The 27,045-nt window shown below is 46.9% G+C and overlaps 1 protein-coding gene across 1 annotated transcript in view; it reads left to right on the forward strand.

Annotated features, from left to right (window-relative positions):
• Positions 1–27,045, forward strand: part of AS3MT (arsenite methyltransferase) — a 230,273-nt gene that overhangs the window by 115,242 nt on the left and 87,986 nt on the right. The window contains exons 6-7 of the mRNA XM_086922705.1: positions 2,835–2,904; positions 15,248–15,329. Coding sequence (XP_086778831.1) covers positions 2,835–2,904; positions 15,248–15,329 — 152 coding nt within the window. The remainder of the gene's footprint in view (positions 1–2,834; positions 2,905–15,247; positions 15,330–27,045) is intronic.

The raw sequence follows: 27,045 nt of genomic DNA on the forward strand, positions 1-27,045 counted from the left end.
AGTGCTCGAGCCAAGAAGTGCAAGGAACAGGTTCCTGGCTCGAGACACAACACATCCATCCGTCGTTTCAAATTGAAGTTGTTAATTGAATTACGCCTACGTAAGGAGATATTTCCCCTACTTTGTTGTCTGTATGATTTGTTGAATATTAGTGACGTCAAGCTAATTCTCAGGACCCAGTTTTTATTGAGGCTGCACTACGTGCAGCAATGGACCTATTGCCTACTTATTTCAACTGATACATATCTGGACTCACTGTTATCCACTATGGTGCATGGTAGAGATTTACACTGCATGAGAGCGCTCCTCACGTTATCGACACCAGGAAGGTTCCTATTGGTCCTGAGAGGACTGGTGCCTGCTTTCAGATTTTTCTGAGGGGTGTGCTCCTTTTACCTATTTGATACTCTTGTAGTCCCCTTTAGAACACCGTTTTTGTTGCCTTGCTTTCCCCCCTTTTTACGTTCCACTTTCTACTACAGAATCATATCATTTGAGCGCCCTGATGAAGGTGTAACCCCGGACCGGAAAATCACAGAAATGCGCGTTGGCGCAGACTACAATATGAGCATTAGAATGTCAACACCATATCAAGAAGCCTATGCCAAATGATTACAGCTGTGAATATTAAAGTGTTTTATTGAGGCACCTGTATTAAGTTTCAACATATTGTGTATATATTGGAGAGTTTATATTAATAATCGGAGTTCATATTATATTACAATATTGGGAAGACTTCCTCTTTTGCTGCTCCTGTTATATACTATTTGGTTTTGTACTTACATTGGTGACTCTCAAAAGTATAGTATGAAGAGTGTGAGAGTACTGGGTTGTGAGTAGGAATGGCTGATGAGGTATGGATGTTGTTTTGAGTGGAGAATGAGAATTATTATTTCTGTGCCTTTTCTTTCTTATATTATTGTTTCAAAATTTATCTGGGAATATCTTATATTTATTGAAATGATATTATATATAGTGACTACATTTTGTATTAAATTTGTATAAAGTTATAGTCCACGCATAGTAGTTCATTCTCTTTATCCTTTGTTGGTTCGATAAGCACTTGGGAATTCAGTTCAGTTAAGTTTCTTTATTCTGAAAGTTCACCCTTCCATAAAAGTGCATGCATATAAAACAGTATTTATTACATCCACATAAGTACATCGTCACATTAATATAAATCTGATAAAAACATATCACAAAATGTTAAAACATAATTTAAAAACAAGGAATAGCAGCCAGTCATTACAATAAATGCCACGTTCCCTCAGAGCATGTCTTAAAAATAAGCCCTCATGTAGACAAGTTTCCCTATCGGACAGTTGAGAAAATAATGAATACATTGCTCCATGCTGTCTAATGCCAGGATATCTCCTTTTGAAAAGTGGAAGCGAAAATATCCTGGTATATAATTCATAAAATTTACAAAACAATAAAACATTTATAGTGGTTTATCCTGACTTGTTATTGCACGGGCAGGGAATGGCAGCGAGATTCGATTGGTACCCAATAGGAAAGCACAGTAAATATTTTAACGCATCAGCACGGAATCTAAATAGCAGGGAACGCTCCCATCTCCCACAAGACTCTTCTAAATAGACAGGCGGTAACTCGGAAATGCTCTGGGACAGCTATGCAGTCATCAAAGGTGTCCCTACTACACTATTAAGACTATTTTCACTAGCTAGATTGTGGAAGGCTAAAGCTACTTCACTTTTGTTATAGTTAGGGCATGAATATCTCTTTAATATATGCCAGCCACGGAATTTGAAAGCCCTTATCACAAGAGATACAATAATTTATTATATCTCTTGTGAGCAATGCTTGATCGTTACTCCAATTGGATAACCAAAGTAGCAATGGTCTCGCTCTAATGAAATCAGATATGTATAGCAAATTTAACTCTTTGTGGCAAATAACATGAGGAGAAGAAGGTGGTGCATCCAACAGGCGCCTACAGAACCTACTTTCCTCTGATTGTATGGTTACACAATTCTCCCCCTCCCCCCCAAATGGCAGAACCATTAGTAGCAACAGGAACACATTGTGACATATATATTTGTAAACTTGCTTTCAACTGCCCCCAGGCGCGAGGTTGAGGTTGAGAAAGCAGTTATATAATTGCTTTCGAAAATAGCATTCTACGATGTGCAATGCTAGGTGACCAGACTTGTTAGATGAAAACATAATTCCTAGATAAGGGAAGTTCTTAACACTTGGGAATTCATTATCCCAGTAAAGAGCAAAATTCTCTGCTTTTGGGTACCAGCGGCAGGGGGATTTTCCTTAGTTTTCTTTATTCTCTGATTTTACCTGTAAACAGCAAGCCAGCTCTTCATCCCTTAGGGTAGCACAGACTAAGGCAACCCCGTATGCAGAGAGAATGGGGATGACATCAGCAGGGCCGGACTGGGACCCCAAAGCAGCCCTGGCAATTTTGAGAGACCAGCCCCTACCCCCGTTCACTCGCCCCCAGTAAAAAAAACAGCCCCCACCATTGCAAAATTGGCCCCACCCTTCCAGCCTCCCTGGAAAACACCTGATGCCCGCTATGGCCAGTCCAGCTCTGGAAATAAATGTCACTGTAATGGATCTGAGGTTATCCCCCATGGATACCCCTGACACCTGGAATTGTCTACCCATTACTACCTGGAGACCCATTACTAATATCCAGAATGATAAGCATTGCATGCAAGATTACTTCTAGTTGTAACAAGAGGCATTTTCTTGAAATAAATGTGCACTTCTCATTGTATCACCTTTCTGTACTCTGACGAAAAATATAAAAAAATAATTTGATGAGTCATTGATTTAAATATTTGTATATCTTTTAGTTCCAACTGTGTGGTTAACCTGTCTCCGGATAAGCGAGCAGTCCTTGGAGAGGCCTATAGAGTTCTAAAGGTAATTTAACCTTTTGTTGCCCCTGGTTCTCCTAAATGAGCTTCCTCGCGATGGGGGCTTGGCCTAATTCCCATGTTTCCACCTGCAATGCTATTGTGTGGTCAGTAATTGGATCTGCGAGTTGGTTGTATGTATTTGTGAGTTTCCCCCCTCCCCCACAACATGTCCTGACACCTTACCCATTGTCCAGCTTTACCTTGCACGTTTCATCAAATACAATCAGTGAGTGCTTTGTTCAGTAGAAAATAAAAACCTGTACATTTTGGCTCATTCTAATCGAGCACCAACTGGGCAAGTAATGTATAGTAATGAAACTGCATTTATATAGCACTTACTACCCCTGACATGGTGTTGAAGCACTTTTTCGGCAAGTAGTACGCTACTCCGGAACCCAAACTGAATAGTGGTGAATTAGTAGAGCGCAATATGAAATTAATTTGAGCGGTGGATATGTTAGTCTGTTATTTGGATTGAGAAGAGCAGCGGAGAGATAGAAGAGAGAAAGGTTTGCATTTATATAGCGCTTGCTACCCCTAATGAGGTGTTGTTGCAAGCTACTCCGGAACCAAAAAAAGGATTAGTGGTGAATTAGTCTAGGGAAATATTACATTAATTTGAGCGGTGAACATGTTAGTCTGTTATTTGGATTGTGATATTTATGGTAGTGCATTGGATATGCTGAATTAGAAGCAGGGTAATAAATAAAAGATACATAAATACGTGGATGGTATAAATGTATAAGGAAGGTAATATATGTAGATTAAAGATATATTTAATAAACTCAGACTTTCAAGTGTTGCTGTACTTTAAATGTTTATTTTTTTTGTAATTCAATAGTGAAGCAAATTGTAGATAAAAAAGATGATAAATAATTTACTTATTTATGCAGTCACTTCTATACATGTTAAACATAGAATGATGCAACTATAAGTAATGTGTACATTTGTTAAGCAGAACTAACTATACACGTTTAAACAAAGCAACACACATGTTTAGGTACACATCTGTAGTCCAAATAAATGCTTATTCACAAAGGGATATGCTGTACATTTATGTTTGAGTATGGTAGTTATGTGGGAAAGAGCCAATTCTTGAGTAGTTTTCTGAAGATCAGGTGATTATCCGTGGCTCTTACGTTTGGAGGTAACGAGTTCCATAGTTTGGCTGCTTGAACAGAGAAGAATGTATCACCCATGTTGGTTTTTTTTTCTTGTATGGTGGTAGTTTGAGGTGAGGTGCCACTATAGAGCGGAGGTTTGTTTGTTGAATGAATTTGGTGGTTTTATTCCTGATGAAGAGCGGTCCTGTTCCATGTATCGCTTTGTGGGTGATACAAAGCAGCTTGAATGAGGATTTTCTGCCAACTGGTAACCAATGTAGGGCTTTCAAGGCAGGGGAGATGTGGGCTTGTGGCTTTATATGTAAGAGTAGTCTGGCAGCAGAGTTCTGTATCCATTGTAGTCTTTTCATAGTTGTTCAAAGTGATCTGTGGTAGAGGCTATTGGCGTAATCGAGTTTGGACAGCACAAGAGAGATAGTAGCATCGACCTTGTGTGGAAATCCCAGGTGAGAAAGATGCGTTGCAGAGCTTGTATAATAACAAAGCTTGATCTAGATAGTTTGTCCACTTGGGCATTCATTGATAGTTTGGAGTCTGTGGTAAGTTAGAGGTTTCTTACTTCCTTTGATACTTTAGTTGGGGTTCCCAGATCATCGGACCATAAGGCGGCGGATCATAATTTTTCCAATCGCCACACGTGGGTATTTCCGTTTTGGAAGCATTCAGTTTGAGATGGCTCCATGTCATCAATTGATCCACAGCTATGAGACAACTGAAAATTGGTGAGTTCCCAATGTCTTTGGGGCATTCCAGTTAAGGGAGCATTTGTGTGTCATCTGCATCATTATAGCATGTGAGGTGCAATTGATTTATCAGTGCCGGTAATCACTTCATGTAGATGTTGAAAAGCATGGGTGAGATGATAGAGCCTTGAGTGACCCCCGATTTTGTGAAGTGCAGTTTAGAAGAGAAAGGGGGATATGAATGACATTAGTTCTGTTGTGAAGGTAGAATGTGATCCAGTCTAGAGCAGTCCCCTCTATGCTTCGTAGAGTCTTTGTATCATAGTGTCATGGTCAACTGTGTCAAAGGCAGCTGAGAGGTCCAAGAGAAGTAGTGCAGCCACACCGTTCTGTTCCGGTCAACTGTATTCTTAAGATCATCCCAGATGGCAACGAGGACAGATTCTGTGCCTCTTCCTGGACTGAATTTCGATTAGAAGTCTGAATGCATGGCTTTATTTTCAGTGAATTGTAACATCTGGACGAAATCTGCTCTTTCTATCAGTTTGCCCAGGAAAGGTCCATTTGTAATTGGTCTGTAGTTGTCGGGGTTCAGCGGTTCCAGGTTTGTTTTCTTCAGTAATGGGTGTGTTAGACCTGACACCCTTGGCGTGGTTTACCCCAATCTTTTTAGCCTCTGCCTCCAGTATTTTTTGATGCTGTGCTGGATTTCGTTTTTGCTGGTTTAGATGCTTTGGACACTCTGCCACTGCTGATCAGTGCCAGAGTGTAAGTGCTCCCTATGGAAATTATCATATTGATTGGATGTACCTGATTGGCATATTTGTATCACCACAAAGTCCCTAGTAAAGTGCACTGGGTGTGCCAGTGCTGGTGATGACAGATGCTACTAGTGGGCCTGCAGCGCTGATTGTGCCAGCCACATGAGTAGCCCTAAAATGGTGTCTCAGGCCTGCCACCGCAGTGCCTGTGTGCAGTCCGTGAACTGCCATGTCCTCCAGGTCAGTGTCCCCACTGGCTAGGCCTAACCCTTCCCTTTTTGTGCACATTGGTCACCCCTATGGAAGGCTCAAGGTACCCCCTTGGGCAGGGTGCAGTGTATATGAAAGGTAGAGCATGTACTAGTGCAGGTAACATGCTCTGGTAGTGAACAGCCATTTTGTGTGATCACTGCTGCAAGGTTATCTTGCTCCATAGACTAACATGGAGGAGGCTGGTCCCAATGGCTACCAGCCTATCTTCCTATAGGAACAAGATAGGACATAAGTGATTGATATCCTTGAACTCAGAATTTAATAACACATCTTTTAGGAAAGGGTGTTTTTAAATTCTGTGTTTGAGAACAGTACTTTTAGAAAGTGGCTGTTCTCGTGTCTGACCTTTCTGTGTGCCTGGACCTGCTTGTAAATTGACTGTCTGGTTTGAGGGTGACAGGAGCTGGGGAGCCCCCAGGAGGTTGTCTGAGTCAGCCTTAGGCTGAATGACTGCATCTGCAACTAGAGTGGTGGGAGGGGATAGCACGTGGGATTGAATAGGGCTGTGCCTGCCTGCCACAATGCTGGCTCCACCTCCTGCTGGGCGGCTGACGACTCTGCCCCTCACTCTGAAAAGAAGGAAGAAGCCAGGAAAACCAAGTACTCCAGCAACACCCAGAACTGGTTTAGACCGGGCTCAGGGCCCACTTGCACAAAGCCTTCAAAGACTTTTAGGGGTATAAGAGAAGGGCCCCTGACAACAGATTTTCAGATTCTACAATCAAGAGGAACCTCTGCCAGAAGAAGAACCGCTGTGGAAACTAAGGAAGACTGTCCTTGCTGTGTGCTCTGGGGCTGACCTGTTTTGCTGTTCAACTGAATGAGAGAAGAAGGGGACTTTGCTGTGTGCTGTGACCCCTGCCTGCTTGACCACAAGACTTTGCTGTGTGCTGTGTCTACAAGAATCTCCAAGGGCCTGAGAAGAGCTGGCCTCCTGTCCTGGAACCCAGGGTCAAAAGGTTCCCCAGAAACTACCAAACGCTGTGAAGATCGTGCTGTGTTTGCCCTCAGTGCGTGCTTCTAACTGCTGGCCGTGTGTGGAGATCGCCGTGCTCATCGGCACATATCTGCGGGGGACCGGAGGATCGTGGTGCCTCCTTGCATGAGGAATCGCCCCTAAGATTGTGTGGCCTCGTGGGTGATCTACCGACCACTTGCACCCCAGAGCGGACCTTGCCGCTAATCACCGCCGCCACCCGGGTTCAAGATCATCCCAAGAACACCGTCCCCGGTGCGGAGCTGCGGCCGAAGGAACGAAGGGGCCGCGCTCTGATTGGCTGGCCGAGAGAAGCTTCCTGAGGTGCTGCACTGTCATTGGCGGGCTGCGGGAGGCTCGTCCAGTCAGCCCGCGAGGTGATTGGGCCGCAGAAAGAAGCTGCGACGTCACGAGGGGCTCATCCCGGAAGCCGCACTGCCATTGGCTGACTTCAAGGAAGCTGTGACATCACGAGGGGCTCGTCCCGAGAGCCGCGAGAGGATTGGACAACGCCAGGAGCCGTCGTCCGTTCACCACCGAGGGAGCCGTGTGCATCCACCACCCCCGGCTTGCCGTCCTCGCAACCCAAAGGTAATCCGGCTCCCCGCCGCTCGTAGGATTGTCAAGAGCGGGCGGAGAGCTAGCGGGACCGGCAGAGGTACCGTCAAGGTCTTTCCTACGTGGAGAGACTTCCGAGTGCACACACGCTACCGGCGCTTCACTAGCAGAGCGCTAGAGACGACGTTGAGTTATATTTCAAGGATTCACAGCCTCAATTGAGATTCTTCCCCTTCCTATTATTTTTAAAGACTGAGGCTGAACTGTGATATCCCAAGTAACTTCCTAACCCAGTGCAAAACCTCAAGAAAAGTTAATTGAGTTTGTACCTGTATTACCTTGATTTAATCTGACGGAAACTAGATAAAGATATATTTTTTGATATACTTACCTGTGTGCTGTCAGTTTGTGGTGTATACCGAAGTTATTGTGTGTGTTAAGTGCAACTATCTTACACATTGCCTTGGGGATAAGCCTGTCTGCTCGTGCCAAGCTACCTAGGGGGTGAGCAGGGGTTATCTACAGTGTGTATCTCTCTACCCTGAGTAGAAGTAGGGGTCCCTATTTGGTCAAAGGTACTTACCTCTGCCAACTAGAGACCCCCAGTTCTAACAGGGTGTATGTGTGACTTTGTTTTAGTTCTTCTAGAAATAGTCCCATAGTTAAGGAATGGTTGATGATTCTTCTTACTGGTGTGGCAGCAGAGGTTTTTGAAAAATTCTCTTGAAGGTCTGTGATGGGCACAGGTCAGAAGGACCTGCTTGCTTTGACCAGGTCCATAAATTAATCGTGTGAAATTTGTTGGAAGGAATGGAGAAGCTGGGTTAGCGTATTCTTGGATTGTAGTTTTAGAAAAGGGTTGATGCTGGTGTTTTTTCTTTTTTTTAAAAAAGGAGTACAAAGTGTCTGCTTTTGTTGTATAGCGATTTGCCAGTTTGTCCGTGAAATATTGAGTAATGGGATGAGCTCCTTCTAGTCAATTTGATTTTTGAAATTCAGTGAGAATTTTATAGAATTTTTTTTGCACATTTAGCATTTTGAATTCTGTCTGAATAGTATCTTTTTTTAGCTTATTTGATGGTTGACTTGAATGATCTGTTAAGTTTCTGTAGGTGAAGTTTATCTTCATACTTGTTTGTTTTGAGCCAGGTATGTTGCAGCTTTCTTATTTGTTGTGTTATCTCTTTTAGCTCTGTATTTCTCCAAGGTGCCTAGTTTCTTTTATTCTGTGTGTTATTTTTAGTGGTATTTGGATATCAAAAGCTTCCTGAAGCCCTTATATAGTTTTTTAACTGAATGTATTGTGTCTAGATCTGTACTGGATGTTAGCAGTGTTTCTAAGTGTTCAAAATTGAGTTTGTTCTGCGGTTGATAGGTAGATGTACGTAACGTGGTTTTAGGTGTATTGCTTTGTGTTGTTTTATGTTGTGAAGCAAGCAACTGGTGGTCTGACCATGTGAGTGGAGTTATTGTTTGAAAGGTAACTTGTTCTGTATTTGCAAAAATGACATCTAGGATGTGTCCAGCAATCTGTGTGGGTTTGTGGATGATCTTATGTAGGTTCAGTGCGTCTAGGCCAGTGATTATTGTTTTCAGATAGAGCGTATTGGGTTTGTCAAACCAAATGTTGGTCACCCAGAATGCATAGGTTGGAGTGTAGTGTTATAAGGTTTGAAACTGTGTCTATAAGTGTGTTTAAGAATGTTGCATTGCCAGGTGGAGGTCTGTGAAGGAGCAGGAAGGTACAGGAGGAAGATGGTGTAGGGTTGTATCTGCTAAAGAGGGCCTCACAACTATGTATTGAGACGTTGGCAGCTTTAGTGATATTTCATGTTTGCCTGAACACTATAGCTAGGCCACCTTCTCTTTTGCCTACACAATTTTACGTGATAGCCTAGCCTAGAGTAATGGCTTCATGCAACACTGAAGCCATATCCTCTCCCAACCATGATTCGGTTATGAAGAGTATGTCAGGTTTTTTGTCAGTGAGAAGGTCGTAGATGTGATGCTTGTTTTAAAAGAGGGATTGGAAATGTATTAGTAGGCATTTCAGAGAATGTGCTTTGGTGATAGTGTGACTTTCTTCTGTATAAGAGTGAGCAGTATTTTGTAGGTTTGTAGCAGGTGTGTCCTTAGTGCTGATATTAGCTACATGAGATTTACAATCGTATAGCTATTCTGTATCCTGTTCCTCGTCCAGCAGCCTAAGAAGGCATTTATTTTGATGGGCCTGTGTGTAGGTGGAGGAGAAGGTGGCTGAGAGGGAGTTGGTGAGCTGTGTTGTTTTTGTAGTGTAGCCTTGTGCAGAAGACATGTAGAAGTGAAGTTGTGAGGAGTGGCATGTTGATTGTTTTGTTTGCGTCTGTTCAGAGTGTAGGGTGTATGAGTTAGGGGTAGTGGTGCAGTATTTGGGTCATGTAGTAAGGTTGTAAATTGTAGGTCAAGCAATATATTAGAGCGGCTCCCCTTGGACAAATCAATTTTAGTCATTGTCCTTTGCATGAACTATGTTCTAACACTGGTGATATGGCCTTCCTCACGTCCATACCGGGGTTTCACACAGTAGGCACTCATGTGCAGTCCCATTTGTGCATGCTGTCTCAACACATTTTTCAACAACCCTTTGTACAACATGGAGCTAAAAGTGCCTCTGCCTACCTTCCTGGCTAATAGACCAGCATGTCACATACACAATCTGTCTACTGTGCTATGAAAAACTAGGCAATAGCCGAACGTCAGCTAATTGAGTAACCGTAAATGAAGTAGAAAGGGCTTAGAGAAGCACTCATTGGAGAAACCTCCCTCCCTCCTATTTGGGGTGAATGTGATCTTGTTTGCTGTGGCCTTAGTACAGAGATGCCTAGTTACATAGAAGAGCTTGGGATCAAATGTACACATTTTTCACGAAACACAGTGCAGCATAGTGCGGAGGTGTGCACGTGAGCCTAGGCTTGGCTTTGTACTGGAAAATTACCCCTCCACTACAAAATGCTATGCTTAGAGTAACGTTGTATGTGTGCTTTACAGTGCAACACATGCTAACTTGGAAAAGTTTGGATAAAACAAAACCTTCCTCCTACTTTTCACCTACCTCATTGAGAGATGAGCAGTCATGTAACTGAAATAAAGATTTGATTATGTGATCCTAGAAGAAGGATTTTAAAAAGGCAAGAAAATGAGGACTAGTGTCGCTACATAACCTGGGGACCTGTATTTGAATCATGGCTAAAACGCCGTTCTGAAAATCCCGGGATTATGAAGACTTCATTTAATCTCCTTGTGTCTGAAATTATACATGAAAAATTGTTGTGTAATTTCGCAACTGATGTGAGTATTCTTTCTTTATTCGATCTTCCAAAAACAGATCATAAAAGATACATGAATAAAAACATACAATTAAAAGTCAAAAATATTACAAATATCTACAGTAAAACTGATGTACACATTGAATGCTGTGTCTAATATGCCCCTCTTCCAACTCTCACATTAATGTACATTGCTCCCGTGGTCTCTGGATAGTATTGCGCTATATAAATATCAAGATATGTCACAAACCACAGGTTTTCCTAGAACAGCTGAATATATTCAACAGGAATATAACGCACTGCATCTACAGTGCTCGGCGGGGTGGGGCCTTGAGGCAGCCACTGCTGTTGAAGCCTAAGGTAAGAAGATTCACCACCTCGTACCCCACATGCTGGTAATGAAGGGAGCAAGAAACTGTGGCTCGCTTAACAAATTAAACGTACCAATTTATATTGACTGGTGGCAGTGAACCTTTATAAGTATAGATTAAGGATAAAAATGTGACTACACCTGAGGAGTCTCCAAACGTTATTTGTAAACAAAAGTGTTCTGTTCTAGATGTTTATTGCATTTTTCCAAGTTGTGGCCCAACTTTGCCCTGCCAGTAAACTTTAAAGGGAAGCCGAGCTCTACTGTCACTATGCAGGAACAAAGGGTTCTATTTTTATATAGGATAGATTTGATCCCCCAGAACTTGTTGTCCTTTGTCCACCTATTGGTCAATTTTGGAGCCAGTAAGTACTGCAATGAAGGCTTGACATATACGTCTACGCTGGCAAAGCTTAAGCCACAGGACTCAATATCCTTTGAGCACTAACCCCTTTCCATATAGGAGTTTCTTACTTGGCTAAATACAGTGCAGGACTGCTTGTTGGCTAACTTACTGTAAGAACCAGGGGCATATTTGAGGCTTTTTGTGCGAGCTGGAAGAACCAGCTTCATTTGAGACTAAACGCCTTTAAGCTTTGGTTCTCCAGCCCTTCTAGTCTTCAAATAGGATGGTTTGTCAACTAATCCAAAAAGGTCTCTAGTGAATACCAGCAGAAGCGCTCAAAGAAACCCTAAGTTGTTGCCTCTAGGGGCTGTTCCTATCATATGTTCGCGCTTTATGAAACTTTTCAATTAAATAAATAAATATAGAAGTTGCATGTCGGTTCCAACCATAGTGGTGCTGGGACAGATGTTCTGCAAGATTCTGTTATTCTGGAAATTTGGAAAGAACTACGGGTACAACCAAGTGCCACTAGGATTCAAGCAAGCCGGGCTGAAGACGGCTGAAATGCCAGAAACCGGTCCTCGGAAGCTTGTTTCCGGTCCAGGGAAGGCATGGCTTCGCAGTTCGGGCTGGACTGTTCCCATGAGGCACAGGGTCAGACTGATTTGCATATGATTCAGAAAAGGGGGTGGTGATGAACAAAAACGGTGATGGATCAAGCCCTGATCTTTGGACTGGGTAGGAGTAGCCTGCTTAATTCAGATACTCTGCCCATCACCACCCCCTTTTTCTGAATCATTTTGTCCACCATAAGCGTGGAAGGGTATACTCAGATGTGAGTCCCTTGCTCATTGCACCATCAGGATTCAAGCAAGCCGGGCCGAAGACGGCTGTAATGCCAGAAACCGGTTCCCGGAAGCTTGTTTCCTTCCCAGTATAAGAATTGGCTTCGTAGTTTGGTCTGCCCTGTTCCCATGATGCACTGGGCCAGGGACAGACTAATTTGCATATAGCCAGGTTCTGAGCTGGGATGGTGCAGTGAGCTAAAAAACGGTGATGGATCAAGCCCTGATCTTTGGACTGGGTAGGAGTAGTCTGCTTAATTCAGATACTCTGCCCATCACCACCCCCTTTTTCTGAATCATTTTGTCCACCATAGGCGTGGAAGGGTATACTCAGATGTGAGTCCCTTGCTCATTGCACCATCAGGATTCAAGCAAGCCGGGCCGAAGACGGCTGTAATGCCAGAAACCGATCCCCGGAAGCTTGTTTCCTTCCCAGTATAAGAATAGGCTTGGTAGTTTGGTCTGCCCTGTTCCCATGATGTACTGGGCCAGGGACAGACTAATTTGCATATAGCCAGGTTCTGAGCTGGGATGGTGCAGTGAGCTAAAAAACGGTGATGGATCAAGCCCTGATCTTTGGACTGGGTAGGAGTAGTCTGCTTAATTCAGATACTCTGCCCATCACCACCCCCTTTTTCTGAATCATTTTGTCCACCATAAGCGTGGAAGGGTATACTCAGATGTGAGTCCCTTGCTCATTGCACCATCAGGATTCAAGCAAGCCGGGCCGAAGACGGCTGTAATGCCAGAAACCGGTCCCCGGAAGCTTGTTTCCTTCCCAGTATAAGAATTGGCTTGGTAGTTTGGTCTGCCCTGTTCCCATGATGCACTGGGCCAGGGACAGACTAATTTGCATATAGCCAGGTTCTGAGCTGGGATAGTGCAGTGAGCTAAAAAACGGCGATGGATCAAGCCCTGATCTTTGGACTGGGTAGGAGTAGTCTGCTTAATTCAGATACTCTGCCCATCACCACCCCCTTTTTCTGAATCATTTTGTCCACCATAAGCGTGGAAGGGTATACTCAGATGTGAGTCCCTTGCTCATTGCACCATCAGGATTCAAGCAAGCCGGGCCGAAGACGGCTGTAATGCCAGCAACCGGTCCCCGGAAGCTTGTTTCCTTCCCAGTATAAGAATTGGCTTGGTAGTTTGGTCTGCCCTGTTCCCATGATGCACTGGGCCAGGGACAGACTAATTTGCATATAGCCAGGTTCTGAGCTGGGATGGTGCAGTGAGCTAAAAAACGGTGATGGATCAAGCCCTGATCTTTGGACTGGGTAGGAGTAGTCTGCTTAATTCAGATACTCTGCCCATCACCACCCCCTTTTTCTGAATGATTTGCATATGGCCATGTCTGAACTGGGGTGGCAGAGTGGGCTAAAGAACCGTGATGGATTAAACCCAGATCTGTTGACTGGGTGTGAGTGTTTGATTGGTTCAGATGCTCCGTCATTCACCACTCCCTTTTGTACCGCTTTTCTCGCCATAAGTTGGCAGGGTATGCTCATACATGAGTCCCTTGCTCACTTTGCCACTGGATTCAAGCAAGCCGGGCTGAAGACGGCTGAAATGCCAGAAACCGGTCCTCGGAAGCTTGTTTCTGGTCCAGGGAAGGCATGGCTTGGCAGTTCGGGCTGGACTGTTCCCATTAGGCACAGGGTCAGACTGATTTGCATATGGCCATGTCTGAACTGGGTTGGCAGAGTGGGCTAAAGAACGGTGATGGATTAAACCCAGATCTGTTGACTGGGTGTGAGTGTTTGATTGGTTCAGATGCTCCGTCCATCACCACCCCCTTTTGTACCACTAGTTGAGTCTAGGCAAGCCCAGCAGAGACACCCTCTACAGCTGTCCCACTCTGAGGCAGCAGGTTGAGAGTGACGCATCCATCCCGCCAACAACCTCTGCCCCACACAGATCATTTTCTTCAAATTACTCATTGCCACCAGCGATGGAGAGAACCTAAGTCTGTGATATACATTTTAAATTCCAACTCCAAACCCACTCCTGCTTAGTATCAGATCTCTCCAGTAATCCATCTGGGGAGAATCTACTGAGAGAAACCTGCAGAGCTGATTCAAGAGCTGCTTGTCCCGCTCTAGCAGCAGTGTTTACCTCCGGAAGATACCCTCCACCTCAAAACTGCTTCAGTGCCAGCTGCCGCAGAGCAAGCCTAAAGCTATGGAGCCTGATTAAAGAGCACTCTGGCAGTCTCTTTCTTGAGTCAAGTGAACTTCAAACATTATCCTATACATTGACTTTCCAAAGTCTCCACTATTCCCCGGCTCATTGCGTGGCGTGGTACTGGATTCTGGTCTTTCCAAGACTTAGGCCCTCCTTACAAGTGGCCCAGTGTTTGGCGCGATACATAACCCCTCGAATAAATAACGATACAGGTTTAACCTGCCAACATTGAAAGAGGGTTGTCTGTTTAATAACATCCAGTGTGTACTGGCTGTGGTAAAAACAAATGGTGATATGTTCAGCCGCATCAGTTATAGCACAAATCCGCAAGCATCGTCAGATTTGTAATAAGGGGTTAAGAAGTTTTTCTCTCTTAGATTCAGGCAGTCCCTACAATACATCATTAGAATCCGCACCTCTAGAAACAGCTGTGCCCCCATGAGAGCTGCCACTCCTCTTGAACTGTGCCAGTGCCAGTGACTACTGGCACCACCATGCCTAAAAGGCGTCACTCCAAATGCATCTGTCTTTTTAGGGAGAACCACCTTCCTCCAAACCAGGCCCTGCAGCTTTGAGGTCTGTGCAGTCGATTGTGAGCTCAAAACAGCAGCATTCATCCGCGTGTCTGCTTTGTGGCTCAAATGACATGTTATTGGCTAGAAATATCACTGAAAATGTTCATTTTCTCCAAAGTTGCCTTTAATAGTGTCCTGGTGGTGGCACTGCTTTGATAAGTGTCTGCGGTTCATCTGTGTTTGAAGTTCGGTGCTAGTGTGAAGAGGTTGTAATTCTGCATGTCTTTCTGATCTGTGTTGTGGTCTGACCAGTGTCCCATAGTGTCTGTCTCTTTCTCCCCCATCCTCTCTTATCGGTGCGGCGCTGCGCCAGTCAGATGTTTTGACTAAGTGTTGTTTGGTTTTAGGATGGTGGGGAGATGTATTTCAGTGATGTCTACGCTAACCTTGAAATGCCGGCTGAAATCAGGAAGCACAAAGTCCTCTGGGGTATGTACGTACAACATGTTTATTTTTGTAATTTAAATTGCCAGATACTATCGAAAAAATGCAGCATACATTCAGGTCTTTGCGCTAGCTGTTTAGGCATTTAAAACCTGTCATGTATTTTGTAGTTTTATGAAATGGATACAGAGGTATCGGTTTTGTTTGAGTTCTAAATATTCCCATTTCCTGGGTACAGATACTTTGCTTTGAAGCCCACTGTTTGAAATTATTATTCTATCAGGCACTAAATGCCTCAGTGGTCACTAGTACTTCTGAGTCCTTTCCTCTGTAGGCCACAGTGACCCTCAAGGTGTAGATTCATCTAAACACCTTCATTTTTGGTCTTTAAACACCAATTATAGGTCTCGCAGCTCTCGCTTAAGACATCTTTCTATCTCCTGATAGTCTATTCCACATTCAACTAAGAATACTTTACGCAAGGGGATATGTAAAAGACCACAAACTAGTTTTTTTCTGGGTATTGATTGGTATTTTCTCTATTATTTCTGGCTAACTAGGGCTCTAGCGCTGGCTGCCAGCATAAAGCACGCACAATAAAGGGCTCTAAGGGTATGCGATTCGCTGAAAGCGAGAGTTGCTCTGAGCTTTAGAACCTTGTAATTCTGTGTCTGAATATTGCTTGATCTCTCACTCTTAGAGTTCTGCATGTGCAATGGTATCTATTTGAATGTATTTGCCAATGGGGAGAGTAGGGGTAAAGGGGAAGCAGCACAGGGATGGTTAGGGGTGAACGGTGAAGCAACACAGGGGAAGGTGGGGGAGCGGAAGCAGTACAGGAGAGGGTATGGGAATGGGGAAGCAATATAGGGAGGGCGAATGGCAAAGCAACACAAGGGAGGGTGACTCCAAAGCAACATGGGGGACACACAAAAGAAACAGTTGGGAGACCGCTGGAGGGACGCAGAAGCAACGCGGAGGGCGTAGGGGGAAGCAACGAGGAGAAGCACATAGGCTAGTGCAAGAGGGATGAGGGTACGAAGGAGAGGTGGGAAACATAGAGCAACACCGAGTGCAGGGGTAGAGGTGTCCACGAGGTAGACGGCTCAAAAGCACACACACACACACACACACTAATGGAGTGTTTGACACAAATGGAAAAAGTGGTGCCTGAAAAGCAAGGAGTTGAAGTGGTGATGCCCACCAATCCAAGAGATTGTAAAGAGGCAATTCTCCATGGGGAGGACAAACACAAGATTGGCAAGCTGGGACACAAACAAAGAGCAGGTAAATGAGTTATAAGTCAGCCTATGGTAAGCAGTGGGCAGGCGCCAAGCCCCTCTATGCTCTTGGTAAGCCACATTATGCCCCGCACAGACGCACATGTGCTGTTTAGTAGGTTTGACTTTAAAAAACTCACACACTACAGTACACTGTATCAAAGGGACACCTACCAAACTGTCTTCATCCAAGAGACGTGAATCCACTACACTGCTTTGTATCCTAATGAGACAAACCTGCCACTTGACTTACTATATTGTACTGCATATTAGTACCACATACCCACTGCAGTGTATCCGTAGGACGCACCCCAATTACACTTCACTGCCTCATAACAGCACTAGCCCATCCCACCCTAGCCCTAGAATACTAATGCAGCACATAGCACAACATTCAAGTGGTATTGAGCAATAACGTTGCACTGCATCATCTAGACACTAATATATGGAAATACATTCAATCCTACAATACTGCATCACACCCAAGGTACAAAAGCCCTGCACAATTCACTTCATCCTAGAGCTATCCAGGAATTCAAAGCAGTGGAAATATGAGTGAATGCTACAAAATAAAGGTATCAAAATGTAACAATTAAGGATCACATCTAAAATATTGTAATCCTTTTTTAGGGATGTGTGATAGAAATATATAATTTGGCCACAGATAAGAACGCATAGATTTATCTGTTCTAACCCGTGCATGCCTAACATGCTTCACAGGCCCTGTATGTTGACCTCAATTTCACTTTTGTTTACCAAGTACATGTGTTACCGTAGCCACTTTGAAAAATTGTCCTTTAGCCAGACAGCAGATAAACATCGATGAATAACCAGCAGGCGAGATGAAATTAAACCTTTCATAGAAAGACTCTGAAACGTGTCTGTTTTCAGAAATTGTAAAAATAAAGTAAAGGGAAAGTGAAGACGTCCTTAGGCCGCTATATAATTTATTCTTACCCTACCCACTGGTAATATCTACAAAGATATAAAACAATTTATGATATGTAAAACATTGGAGTATTAGTTAAAGGAAATGGAAACCCACTTCAATTAATAATCACAATCCATGTCACGTTGAACCATAAACGTCACTAAACAAACCTGTGCTTAACCCACTAGTATCCTGGCACAAAGCAGCCAGGCTTAACTTCAAGGCAATGTTTAAAGTATTTATGCAGTACGTACACAGTACTATAGTGAAAACACAGCAGAAGAAGAATTCTAAATCAATTTCGTAAAATAGAGAATATTTTACTAAATGAAATGACACCAAAACAACAAAAATCCAATAAGTAGAACCAGAGCTATGCATTTTTAAAGTTTGAATTAAAAATAGTGCCAAAAAGTACAGAGTGCTAACCGCATGTATCTTGTCGAGTTACACTGGGCCAAACTAAAAAGATTAGGCTGACCACGATGGAGCGCAAGTCGGACACAGGGACTAGGTTACTCTTGGTGGAAAGTTTACCACCTGACTTTGACACATCTATAGAGAAAAAGTAATCGACGATGAGTCGTTAGCAGGGCAAGCTGGCCCTATAGTGGGGTCCAGGGAGGCCTCAACGTTGATGTGATGCTGCTCAGCATGGGCCCTAGTGAAGTCCTCTACATTCAGACTTAGAAACTTTTCTGGAATTCTGCTTTCCTTCAGCAGGGCAAACAAGCAAGTTGACACTGACAAGCGATTTGACGGGTGCCTCGTCGATAGTGACCCCAGTTTCTGTCAGTTCTCTAGGAAGAAAGATGGCAAAAAGTCCTACTTCTTGCAGTTTGGGAAAAGGAGGCATGCATTCTGACACCGTTCACGGGCCCAAGAGTACCACTTGGGGTGAGGACTCACTCCAGCAAAGTTCAGTAGCGGGGTTAAGGGCAGGTCCAATTGGAACTGGTTAGCTGGGCAGTTGCAGAAAGGGAGACTTCTGGAAACTAGTTGTGTCCCTTTATCTCAAACAGGAGGTCAGCCAACTAACCCTTGGAGTCATTTATATATTGTTGTGATTTCAAGGCAAGGCGGTCAAGTCTTCCATCAGGTTCTTCAGACATCAGGGCAGTCCTTCTGATTCTTTACAGGTCCAGGAGTGTTCTGAGGAATGGTCTGCGGGGTCTATTTTTATGCCCAGTGCCAGCCTGTGGGGGAGGGCAAACCTTTGCCCACCCTCTAAAGCAGTTCTGGCTAGTTCTTCCCCTCCCACTGGTTTTGGAGCGACCCTGAGTGGAGCGACAAAAGGAAGGCAGGCCTATGTGTGGGTTTGTTCTGCCAGTAACAAGGTAGGCATCCTTTGAAGCTCTGGAAGGTACTGTGCCTAGCCTCCAGGCCATCCTGTCAAGGAGGTAGTTCCCCTCCCCACAAATATAATAGTGTAAACCAACATTAACGTGTATTAGAGCCAGCGTTGCCATAGTGAATAACAGCTTTGGAGGATTTTCCCTGCCAAGACATGTAAACAATTAAATATACATGTCTCATTGTTTAAATGCCATGCTCCCTGTCCTATATGCTTTTAGGCCTACATCATGGGTGACTTATACATATTGAAAAGGAAGTTTTAGTCTTAGCAAAAGGTTTATTTTGCCTGGTTGAAATGGCAGTTTAAAACTGAATACTTAACCTGCAGTGGTAGGTCTGGAGACATGTTTTACAGTGCTAGTTAGCAAGTGGTATTATGAGTGCTTCAGCCCACTAGTAGCATTTAATTTGCAGGGCATGATACAGGTAGTACCATTTACCAAGGATTTACAAGCAAATTAAATGTACCAATCTAGAATATACCAATTTTGACATGTTAGAGAGGAAGGGCACAATCACTTTACTGCTGTGTAGCAGGGGTAAAGTGCACAGAGTTCTGTGGCCAGAAAAACTGGTTCAGCAACAGAAGGAAAAGGTTTAAGGGGAAGACCATGCAGAAGAGGATAATTTGGAACACGATTGAAGTAAACATTCTGTGTGGGAGTACATATTTCGAGGGGATCTCAGTCATTGACCTACCACAGCAATTAGACATTCAAGAAACTCTAAACATTTACAATACATGACTTCTGCAGAGATGTCCTATTTTTCCACTAGATTAGAAGACCTAGGCAAAGGTGAAATGAGAAATTTAAACCGTTTAAATAAAACAATACTGCTTAATCCACATAGTTCGAGGCATGTGGGCTGCTGAATTCATATCTGTGCATAGATCGCCACCTAGTGTTGGGTCCGGATGATTGCACATTGTTGTCCTGGAAGAGTCTTCGAAGTATCACGAGATAGGTGGCTCCTCCCCTGGACTACAGTGCGCATGGGCATCGCCTCCATCCCCAGATTGTTTTTTTCCGCCATTGGGTTCGGATGTGTTTCGGTTCCCTCTGTCGGAACCGACAGTTGTTCAACTTCTACTCGAGACCAAAAGGTCTTTAGGCTGGGCGTCGGTATAGTTGCGTACGGGTTTTCTTTCTGACTCTCAGCTCCGATCTCTTGCTGCCCTTCCACGTGCCTTCGGCGCGGACGGGCCTACACTACACCTCTAGCTATGGAGCGGACTCCATTTAAAAAGTGTCCGCTGTGTCACTCCAAATATTCACACCTCGACGTGCACCCTGTGTGCAATGCCTGCTTGTCTCCGGATCACCGCGAGGACACCTGCATGGCGTGTTCGAAATTCCGGAGCAAGAAGACTTTGAAGATTCGCCGGGCCAATCGGCTCCAAGCTCAACTATCGGCTTCGGCGCCCCCACCAGAAGACATTTTCCAGGAATCTGTCGAGGTAGAAGACGACGCGCGAGACTCGGACTCTGGTCCCGCGTGCGACGAGGAGACCTACGACGCGGGTGAGGAGGACTTTGACGAAGTCTCCGACGAGGTAGGGGACGACGATCAGGCTTGTGCCACGATGGGGGATAGCTCGGAGGAGGAGCATCCCCAACCAGACTCAGGGGTTATACCCCTTCATACGGCCCAGGTCGAGGGATCGCCTTCGGGCCTTACCCATGATCTAACTATTAGTCCTACGTCCCCGCCTCCGGGCCCGGTCACGGACATTTCGGAACCATCACTTCAGTTTATAAAACCGAAAGTGAAGCCAACTGGTCACGCACCATCGGATCCGAAACCGAAACCGAAAGTGGCGCAGGTGATGAAGGTTCTGGAGGCGTCAACTACAAAGAAATCCAAAATGGCCGGCCAGAAGCGTCGAGCCAAAATGGCCGACCCGATGGCCTCTGGGTCGGCGCCGAAGGCGAAGTCCTCCGATGCGGCTGCGTCGGCGCCGAAAGGGGTCGTGGACCCGAAGACGGCTCCGAAGAAACGTCAGGGCGACGACGCCAATAGGCATGGGCCGCCGGCACCGAAGAAGGTGCCCTCTGTCGTTGTAGATCTCGAAGATGAGGAATCGCTCGAGCCGGTCCAGCCCTCTCCAGCCTTCACAAACAAGGTGGCGGAATCCTTGCAGCGGATTCGAAAAGCCGGGGTGATTCCCGCTCAGGACACTGTAGCGCCTAAGCCTACTGCGGGCCACACGCCTATCCGTTTCACTCTCCCACCCAAGTCGGCGCCGAAGGCCTTCGCGCCGAAGCTGGGCGGGTCCGCTAAGGAGCCATTGACGCCGAAAGCTGCCTTGACGGTGCCAAAGCCTCGACTCCAGCCACTTGCAGTCGAGGAACGTCGTGAGGTATTCATCGACGCCAACACCGGAAAACTGTCGCTTCTCAAGAGGAAGATCACAACAGAGCCGGCGTTGGAACCCTTTAAGATCCCTCTTAAAAACAAGAAGGACTCTGCGGGATCTTCGGCTATGGTGGAACCTGTGTCCCCCCAGGCCCAAGTGCACTCGCCGTCGCATTCGGTCGCAGTCGATGCGGACGAGGAGGATGCCGAGTACAACTATCCGGCGTACTCGGATCCGGAGGAGGAGCCTGTACCCTGGACCACCGGAGCCGACACCGAGGACCCGCAGTCGGGTCAGGACACTCAACTTTTCGCCGCCAAAACGTCCCCTACAGAAGACTCGGCGGCCTTCAATGCTCTGATAGAGAGAGCTGCGGCCAACCACGACGTCGAACTACACTCAGACCCCGTGGATGTGGACTTCTTGTTCGACACCTTCTCGGTGGCTGAAAAGTCGGTCAAGACGCTGCCGATGCTTAAGGGGGTGCTTAAACATGCCGCAGAGGTTTTCAAGGAACCCACACAGGCGCGTGTGGTCAACCCTCGAATCGACAGGAAATATAGGGCAGCTCCCACAGATCCAACATATATCAAGGGACACTTGCCATTGGACTCCTTGGTTGTTGCCAACGCTCGGAAGAGGGCAAACTCTCAAACGACTGGTGACGCTCCTCCCCCAGATAAAGAGGCGAAAATCTTTGAAGCCTCAGGCAAACGGATCGCTGCCCAGGCAGCTAACATCTGGAAGATATCTAACACCCAAGCCCTGCTTGCACGTTATGATGGGGCCCATTATGACACACTAGAGGCCATCCTACAACACTTGCCTGACCAATACAAGGAGGCAGGGGAGATGCTTATTCAGGAGGGTAAACTCATTACTAACGCATCCATCAAATGTGCACTGGATGTGGCAGACACGGCCTCCAGAGCTATCAATACAAGAGTGTTACTTAGACGCCATGCCTGGCTTAGAATTTCGGGGTTCAAACCCGACATCCAGACTACTATACTAAATCAAACAGTAAATCCTGACCATCTGTTTGGCCCTGAGGTGGATGCCTCCCTGGAAAAAATGTAAAAAGACACGGAAACTGCCAAGTCAATGGAGGCTTTACAAAGTCAGCAGTTTCGAAGTGGCTCCTTTCGCCGCTCAAATTCAAAAGGCACCTCAAGAGGACAGGCATCCCAATCCACACAATTTTACAAGGGTAACACCCAAGCCTCGTATAACAACTAGGGCAGAGGTGGTTACAGAGGCAATAATGTCAAGGGCAGGGGACGTGGAAACAATGGCTCCAGGTCCACCACCACCAACAAGCAGTGACGTCTTGTCACTGCCCCCCGACCACACAACACCAGTCGGGGGGAGACTCCAGCAGTTCCTGCCAGCGTGGGAGTCCATCACCACGGACAGGTGGGTGAGGTCTCTTATCCGGTACGGGTACTGTCTGGAGCTTACGTCCATTCCACCGGACATACCGCCAAGAAGCCGTCCTATGTCCGGCGAGCACTTGACCTTGTTGCAGCAAGAAGTTCTAGTCATGCTACAAAAAGGGGCAATAGAGCTCGTTCCATTGCAAGAACGGGGAACAGGGGTTTACTCCCTGTATTTTCTCATCCCCAAAAAGGACGGGTCCCTCAGACCGATCCTGGACCTCAGGCCCCTGAACTGGTACATCCTCTCGGAGCACTTCCATATGCTCACGTTGCAGCAGGTGCTTCCCCTGCTTCAACAGGGGGACTTCCTGGCTACGCTGGATCTGAAGGATGCCTATTTTCATATCCCCCTGCATCCTTCACACAGGAAGTATCTCAGATTCACAATCTTAGACCAGCATTACCAGTTCAAGGTTCTGCCGTTCGGGGTCACCACAGCACCGAGGGTGTTTACAAAATGCCTGGCGACCGTGGCGGCGCATCTCCATCGCCAGCACGTCCACGTCTTTCCCTACCTGGACGACTGGCTCATTCAAGCAAGGACAGAACAGCAGTGCGTCGACCACCTGTCACGCACCATTCATCTCCTGCACGATCTGGGATTCTCTCTGAACTACCCAAAGTCCCATCTCCAGCCCGCCCACGTGCGACAGTATCTGGGCGCGACAATCGACACTCTGGCAGCCACTGCGCAGCCGAATTCAGTGAGAATCGCCAGTATCCAGGCGCTGATCCAACGATTCAGACCCCAACACTCGCTTCCAGCGAGGGTGTTTATGCAGTTGATAGGCATGATGGCCTCCTGCATCTCCATTGTCCCGCACGCGAGACTACATATGCGTCCGCTTCAGGAGTGCCTGGCACGTCAGTGGACTCAGGCTCATGGGCAACTGACAGACCTAGTGTTGGTGAGCGGTCGGGCTTACAACTCTCTGCATTGGTGGAATCCACAAAACCTTTGCAAGGGCCGACCATTCCAAGAGCCTGTCCCACAGATTATCCTGACGACGGACGCCTCTCTCCAGGGATGGGGAGCGCATGTACTCCATTACACTGTGCAGGGACTATGGACATTACAGCAACGGAAGATGCACATCAATGTGTTGGAGTTGATGGCAATCTTCATGGCCTTGAAGGCGTTCAAAGTACATCTGTGCAACAAAGTCGTGTTGATCCGGACGGACAACATGACAGCCATGTACTACATTCAGAAGCAGGGAGGCACACACTCTCCACAGCTGTCTCATCTGGCTCAGAGCATGTGGAAGTGGGCCATTCAGAGGAACATCTTCCTCATGGCGGAGCATCTCCCGGGCAAGGACAATCAAATGGCGGACCTGCTCAGCAGGCACAGCCATCAGATGCACGAGTGGGAGATACATCCATCAGTACTCCAACCGTACTTCCAAAGGTGGGGTCATCCAGAGATAGACCTCTTCGCCACAAAGGAGAACGCAAAATGCCAAAGCTTCGCCGCCAGGTTCCCACACCCGCAATCACAGGGCAATGCGATGTGGATGAACTGGTCAGGCAGATTTGCGTACGCTTTTCCCCCAGCACCTCTGATACCGCTGGTGGCACGCAAGCTCAGGCAGCACTCAATGACGCTCATCCTGGTTGCTCCAACGTGGGCTCGCCAACCATGGTACACTACGTTTCTGGAACTTTCCGTGGTACGGCATCAAAGGCTTCATCTCACTCCCAGCCTTCTGACGCAGAGCCATGGCGACATTCAGCACCCAGATCCGCAACAGCTCAACCTGGCGATCTGGCTCCTGAAGTCCTAGAGTTTGGCTACCTCAATCTTCCTCCCGATTGTATGGACATCATTCGGGAGGCAAGGAAGCCCACTACTAGAGCTTGCTATGCGGCTAAATGGAAGAGGTTTGTCATCTACTGTGCTAACCACAATATTGACCCGCTAGATGCTTCCATTCAAAACATCATCTGTTACCTTTTTCACCTGTATCGATGCAATCTGGCGTACTCTTCCATCCACATTCACCTATCTGCTATTGCAGCATACCTCCAAAATAGGCAGCACCTGTCACTCTTTAAGGTTCCTGCTATCAAAGCCTTTCTGGAAGGACTCAAAAGGGTCATTCCGCCAAGGACCCCACCAGCTCCAGAATGGAACCTCAATGTGGTTCTTACGAGGCTGATGGGTCCTCCCTTTGAGCCACTGCACTCTTGTGAGCTTCAGTTTCTAACTTGGAAGGTTGCGTTCTTAGTAGCCATTACATCGCTACGGAGGGTTAGCGAACTGCAGGCGCTCACCATCCAAGAACCTTTCTTCCAAGTGCATGCTAACAGGGTGGTGCTCCGCACTAACCCTAAATTCCTACCCAAAGTGGTATCACAATTCCACATAAATCAAACAATTGAATTGCCGGTGTTTTTCCAAAACCCAGAGACGCTGGCGGAGCGCATGCTCCACACCCTTGATGTGAAAAGGGCTTTAATTTACTATGTAGACAGTACGAAGGATTTCCGCAAAACCAAACAACTTTTTGTTGCTTTTGCCACACACCACAAGGGAAACGCTATCTCCAAAGCAGGGATTGCTAGATGGATAGTAAAGTGCATTCAGATCTGTTACGCTAAAGCTAAGCGCACTCTCACTATCCCACCTAGGGCCCACTCCACCAGGAAGTTAGGGGCCTCTATGGCTTTCCTAGGTAACATTCCCTTAGAAGATATCTGTAGAGCAGCCACATGGTCTACCACACATACTTTCACTAAGCACTACTGTGTAGACGTGCATTCCAAACAGCAGGCAGCTGTTGGTCAGGCTGTTCTAAAAACGCTTTTTCAGACTGCTGCAGCTGGCACGGGCGGCCGCCGATAATGGAGGGACTGCTATGTATTCTATGCACAGATATGAATTCAGCAGCCCACATGCCTCGAACTGCAAATGCTACTTACCAGTATGCATCTGTTCTTGGCATGTAGGGCTGCTGACATTCATATCGCCCACCCTCCTTCCCGGCGCCTGTAGCAGCTGCAGTATTCATTCATATATACACATATGCTCATAGCATGGTCATCACTCACATTCTTCACTCCATCTCTGCCAATGGCTAAAAACAATCTGGGGATGGAGGCGATGCCCATGCGCACTGTAGTCCAGGGGAGGAGCCACCTATCTCGTGATACTTCGAAGACTCTTCCAGGACAACAATGTGCAATCATCCGGACCCAACACTAGGTGGCGATCTATGCACAGATATGAATGTCAGCAGCCCTACATGCCAAGAACAGATGCATACTGGTAAGTAGCATTTGCATTCACACTCCACCAATCCTCTACTAAAACCAGGTCTGTGGGGGGGCATGGCCAAGATGGCGAGGTGAGCGGTCGCACTCTCTGAGCCCTGTTTTGATGCCGATCTCCCCCCGAGCAGCCTCAAACAGATAGCAGAAGCGGCGGTGCTCCTGGTGACCCACTGTGAGCCCACAGCCACCTCAGCGGGTGCAACGGAGGAGCTCCGCGGCGCGGGCCGGTGCCGACGCCGGAGGCTAGGAGGGCCGAGACCCGGGCCTGCCGGGACACTGGGCAGCGCAGAGACCGGCTCCGCGACAGAAATTGAATAGCGGACTGGCCGACTGAGCTTTGGGGGACGCGGCCTAGAGGCGGAGCGGCCGAAATCTTCACAGCGGGCCAGGAGATCGCGGTGCCGGCCATAGGCAGTAGAGAGGTATCGGGCTGGTGGCGACAAGGAGGCCGGAGGGACACGGGCCCCCTGGGGCGGCAAGGCCCAAAGATCGCTGAGGGAAATAAAGGCCCCGGACAGACCCCGACACAGGCATTCGGCCTCATTGAGACACGGCCGGGTGGGTGGCCGGTCCACACACCGACGGCCGGCAGCGCCCGTGGGGCCCCCCGCGGATGGCCTAGCCTCAGGGAGGTGACAGAGGTGGGGCTCGTGGGGAGCTCCGATGACGGCACACGGCGGAACGACCTTCTGGTAGGAGACAGCGCATGGGGCAGTGGTGTCGCAGAGGCTGACCCCGGACTCGAGGCGACAGCCACGGACACTGGAGCAGACGAACTGGGGTGTGGCGCCGAGCTGGATTGGCACCAGCTGCTGGCAGCAGCGGCAGCGCCACGTGGCTGATAATTCCAAGGCCCGGGAGAGACGCTTCCGAAGGAGGTAGTTCTGGCGACCTGCTGGAACGGCCTGTGAATTGGTATGCGTAGGGCCCGGTGAATACGGGCTAAAGCAGAGACTAAGCCTACACAGGCTCCTAACGCAGTGGAGCAGACCACTTAAAGACAGCAACAGGATCGGAGTGTTACTGAGAGTCAGGTGCTCCGACCGGGCACCTTTATTGGACACATCCAGCACCTTCGAGATCTAGAAAGCGGAACGATCTCATAAGGGAGGCAGGCTTG

Source organism: Lissotriton vulgaris, chromosome 5 (assembly GCF_964263255.1).
Source record: "Lissotriton vulgaris chromosome 5, aLisVul1.2, whole genome shotgun sequence".
Classification (NCBI taxonomy): domain Eukaryota; kingdom Metazoa; phylum Chordata; class Amphibia; order Caudata; family Salamandridae; genus Lissotriton; species Lissotriton vulgaris.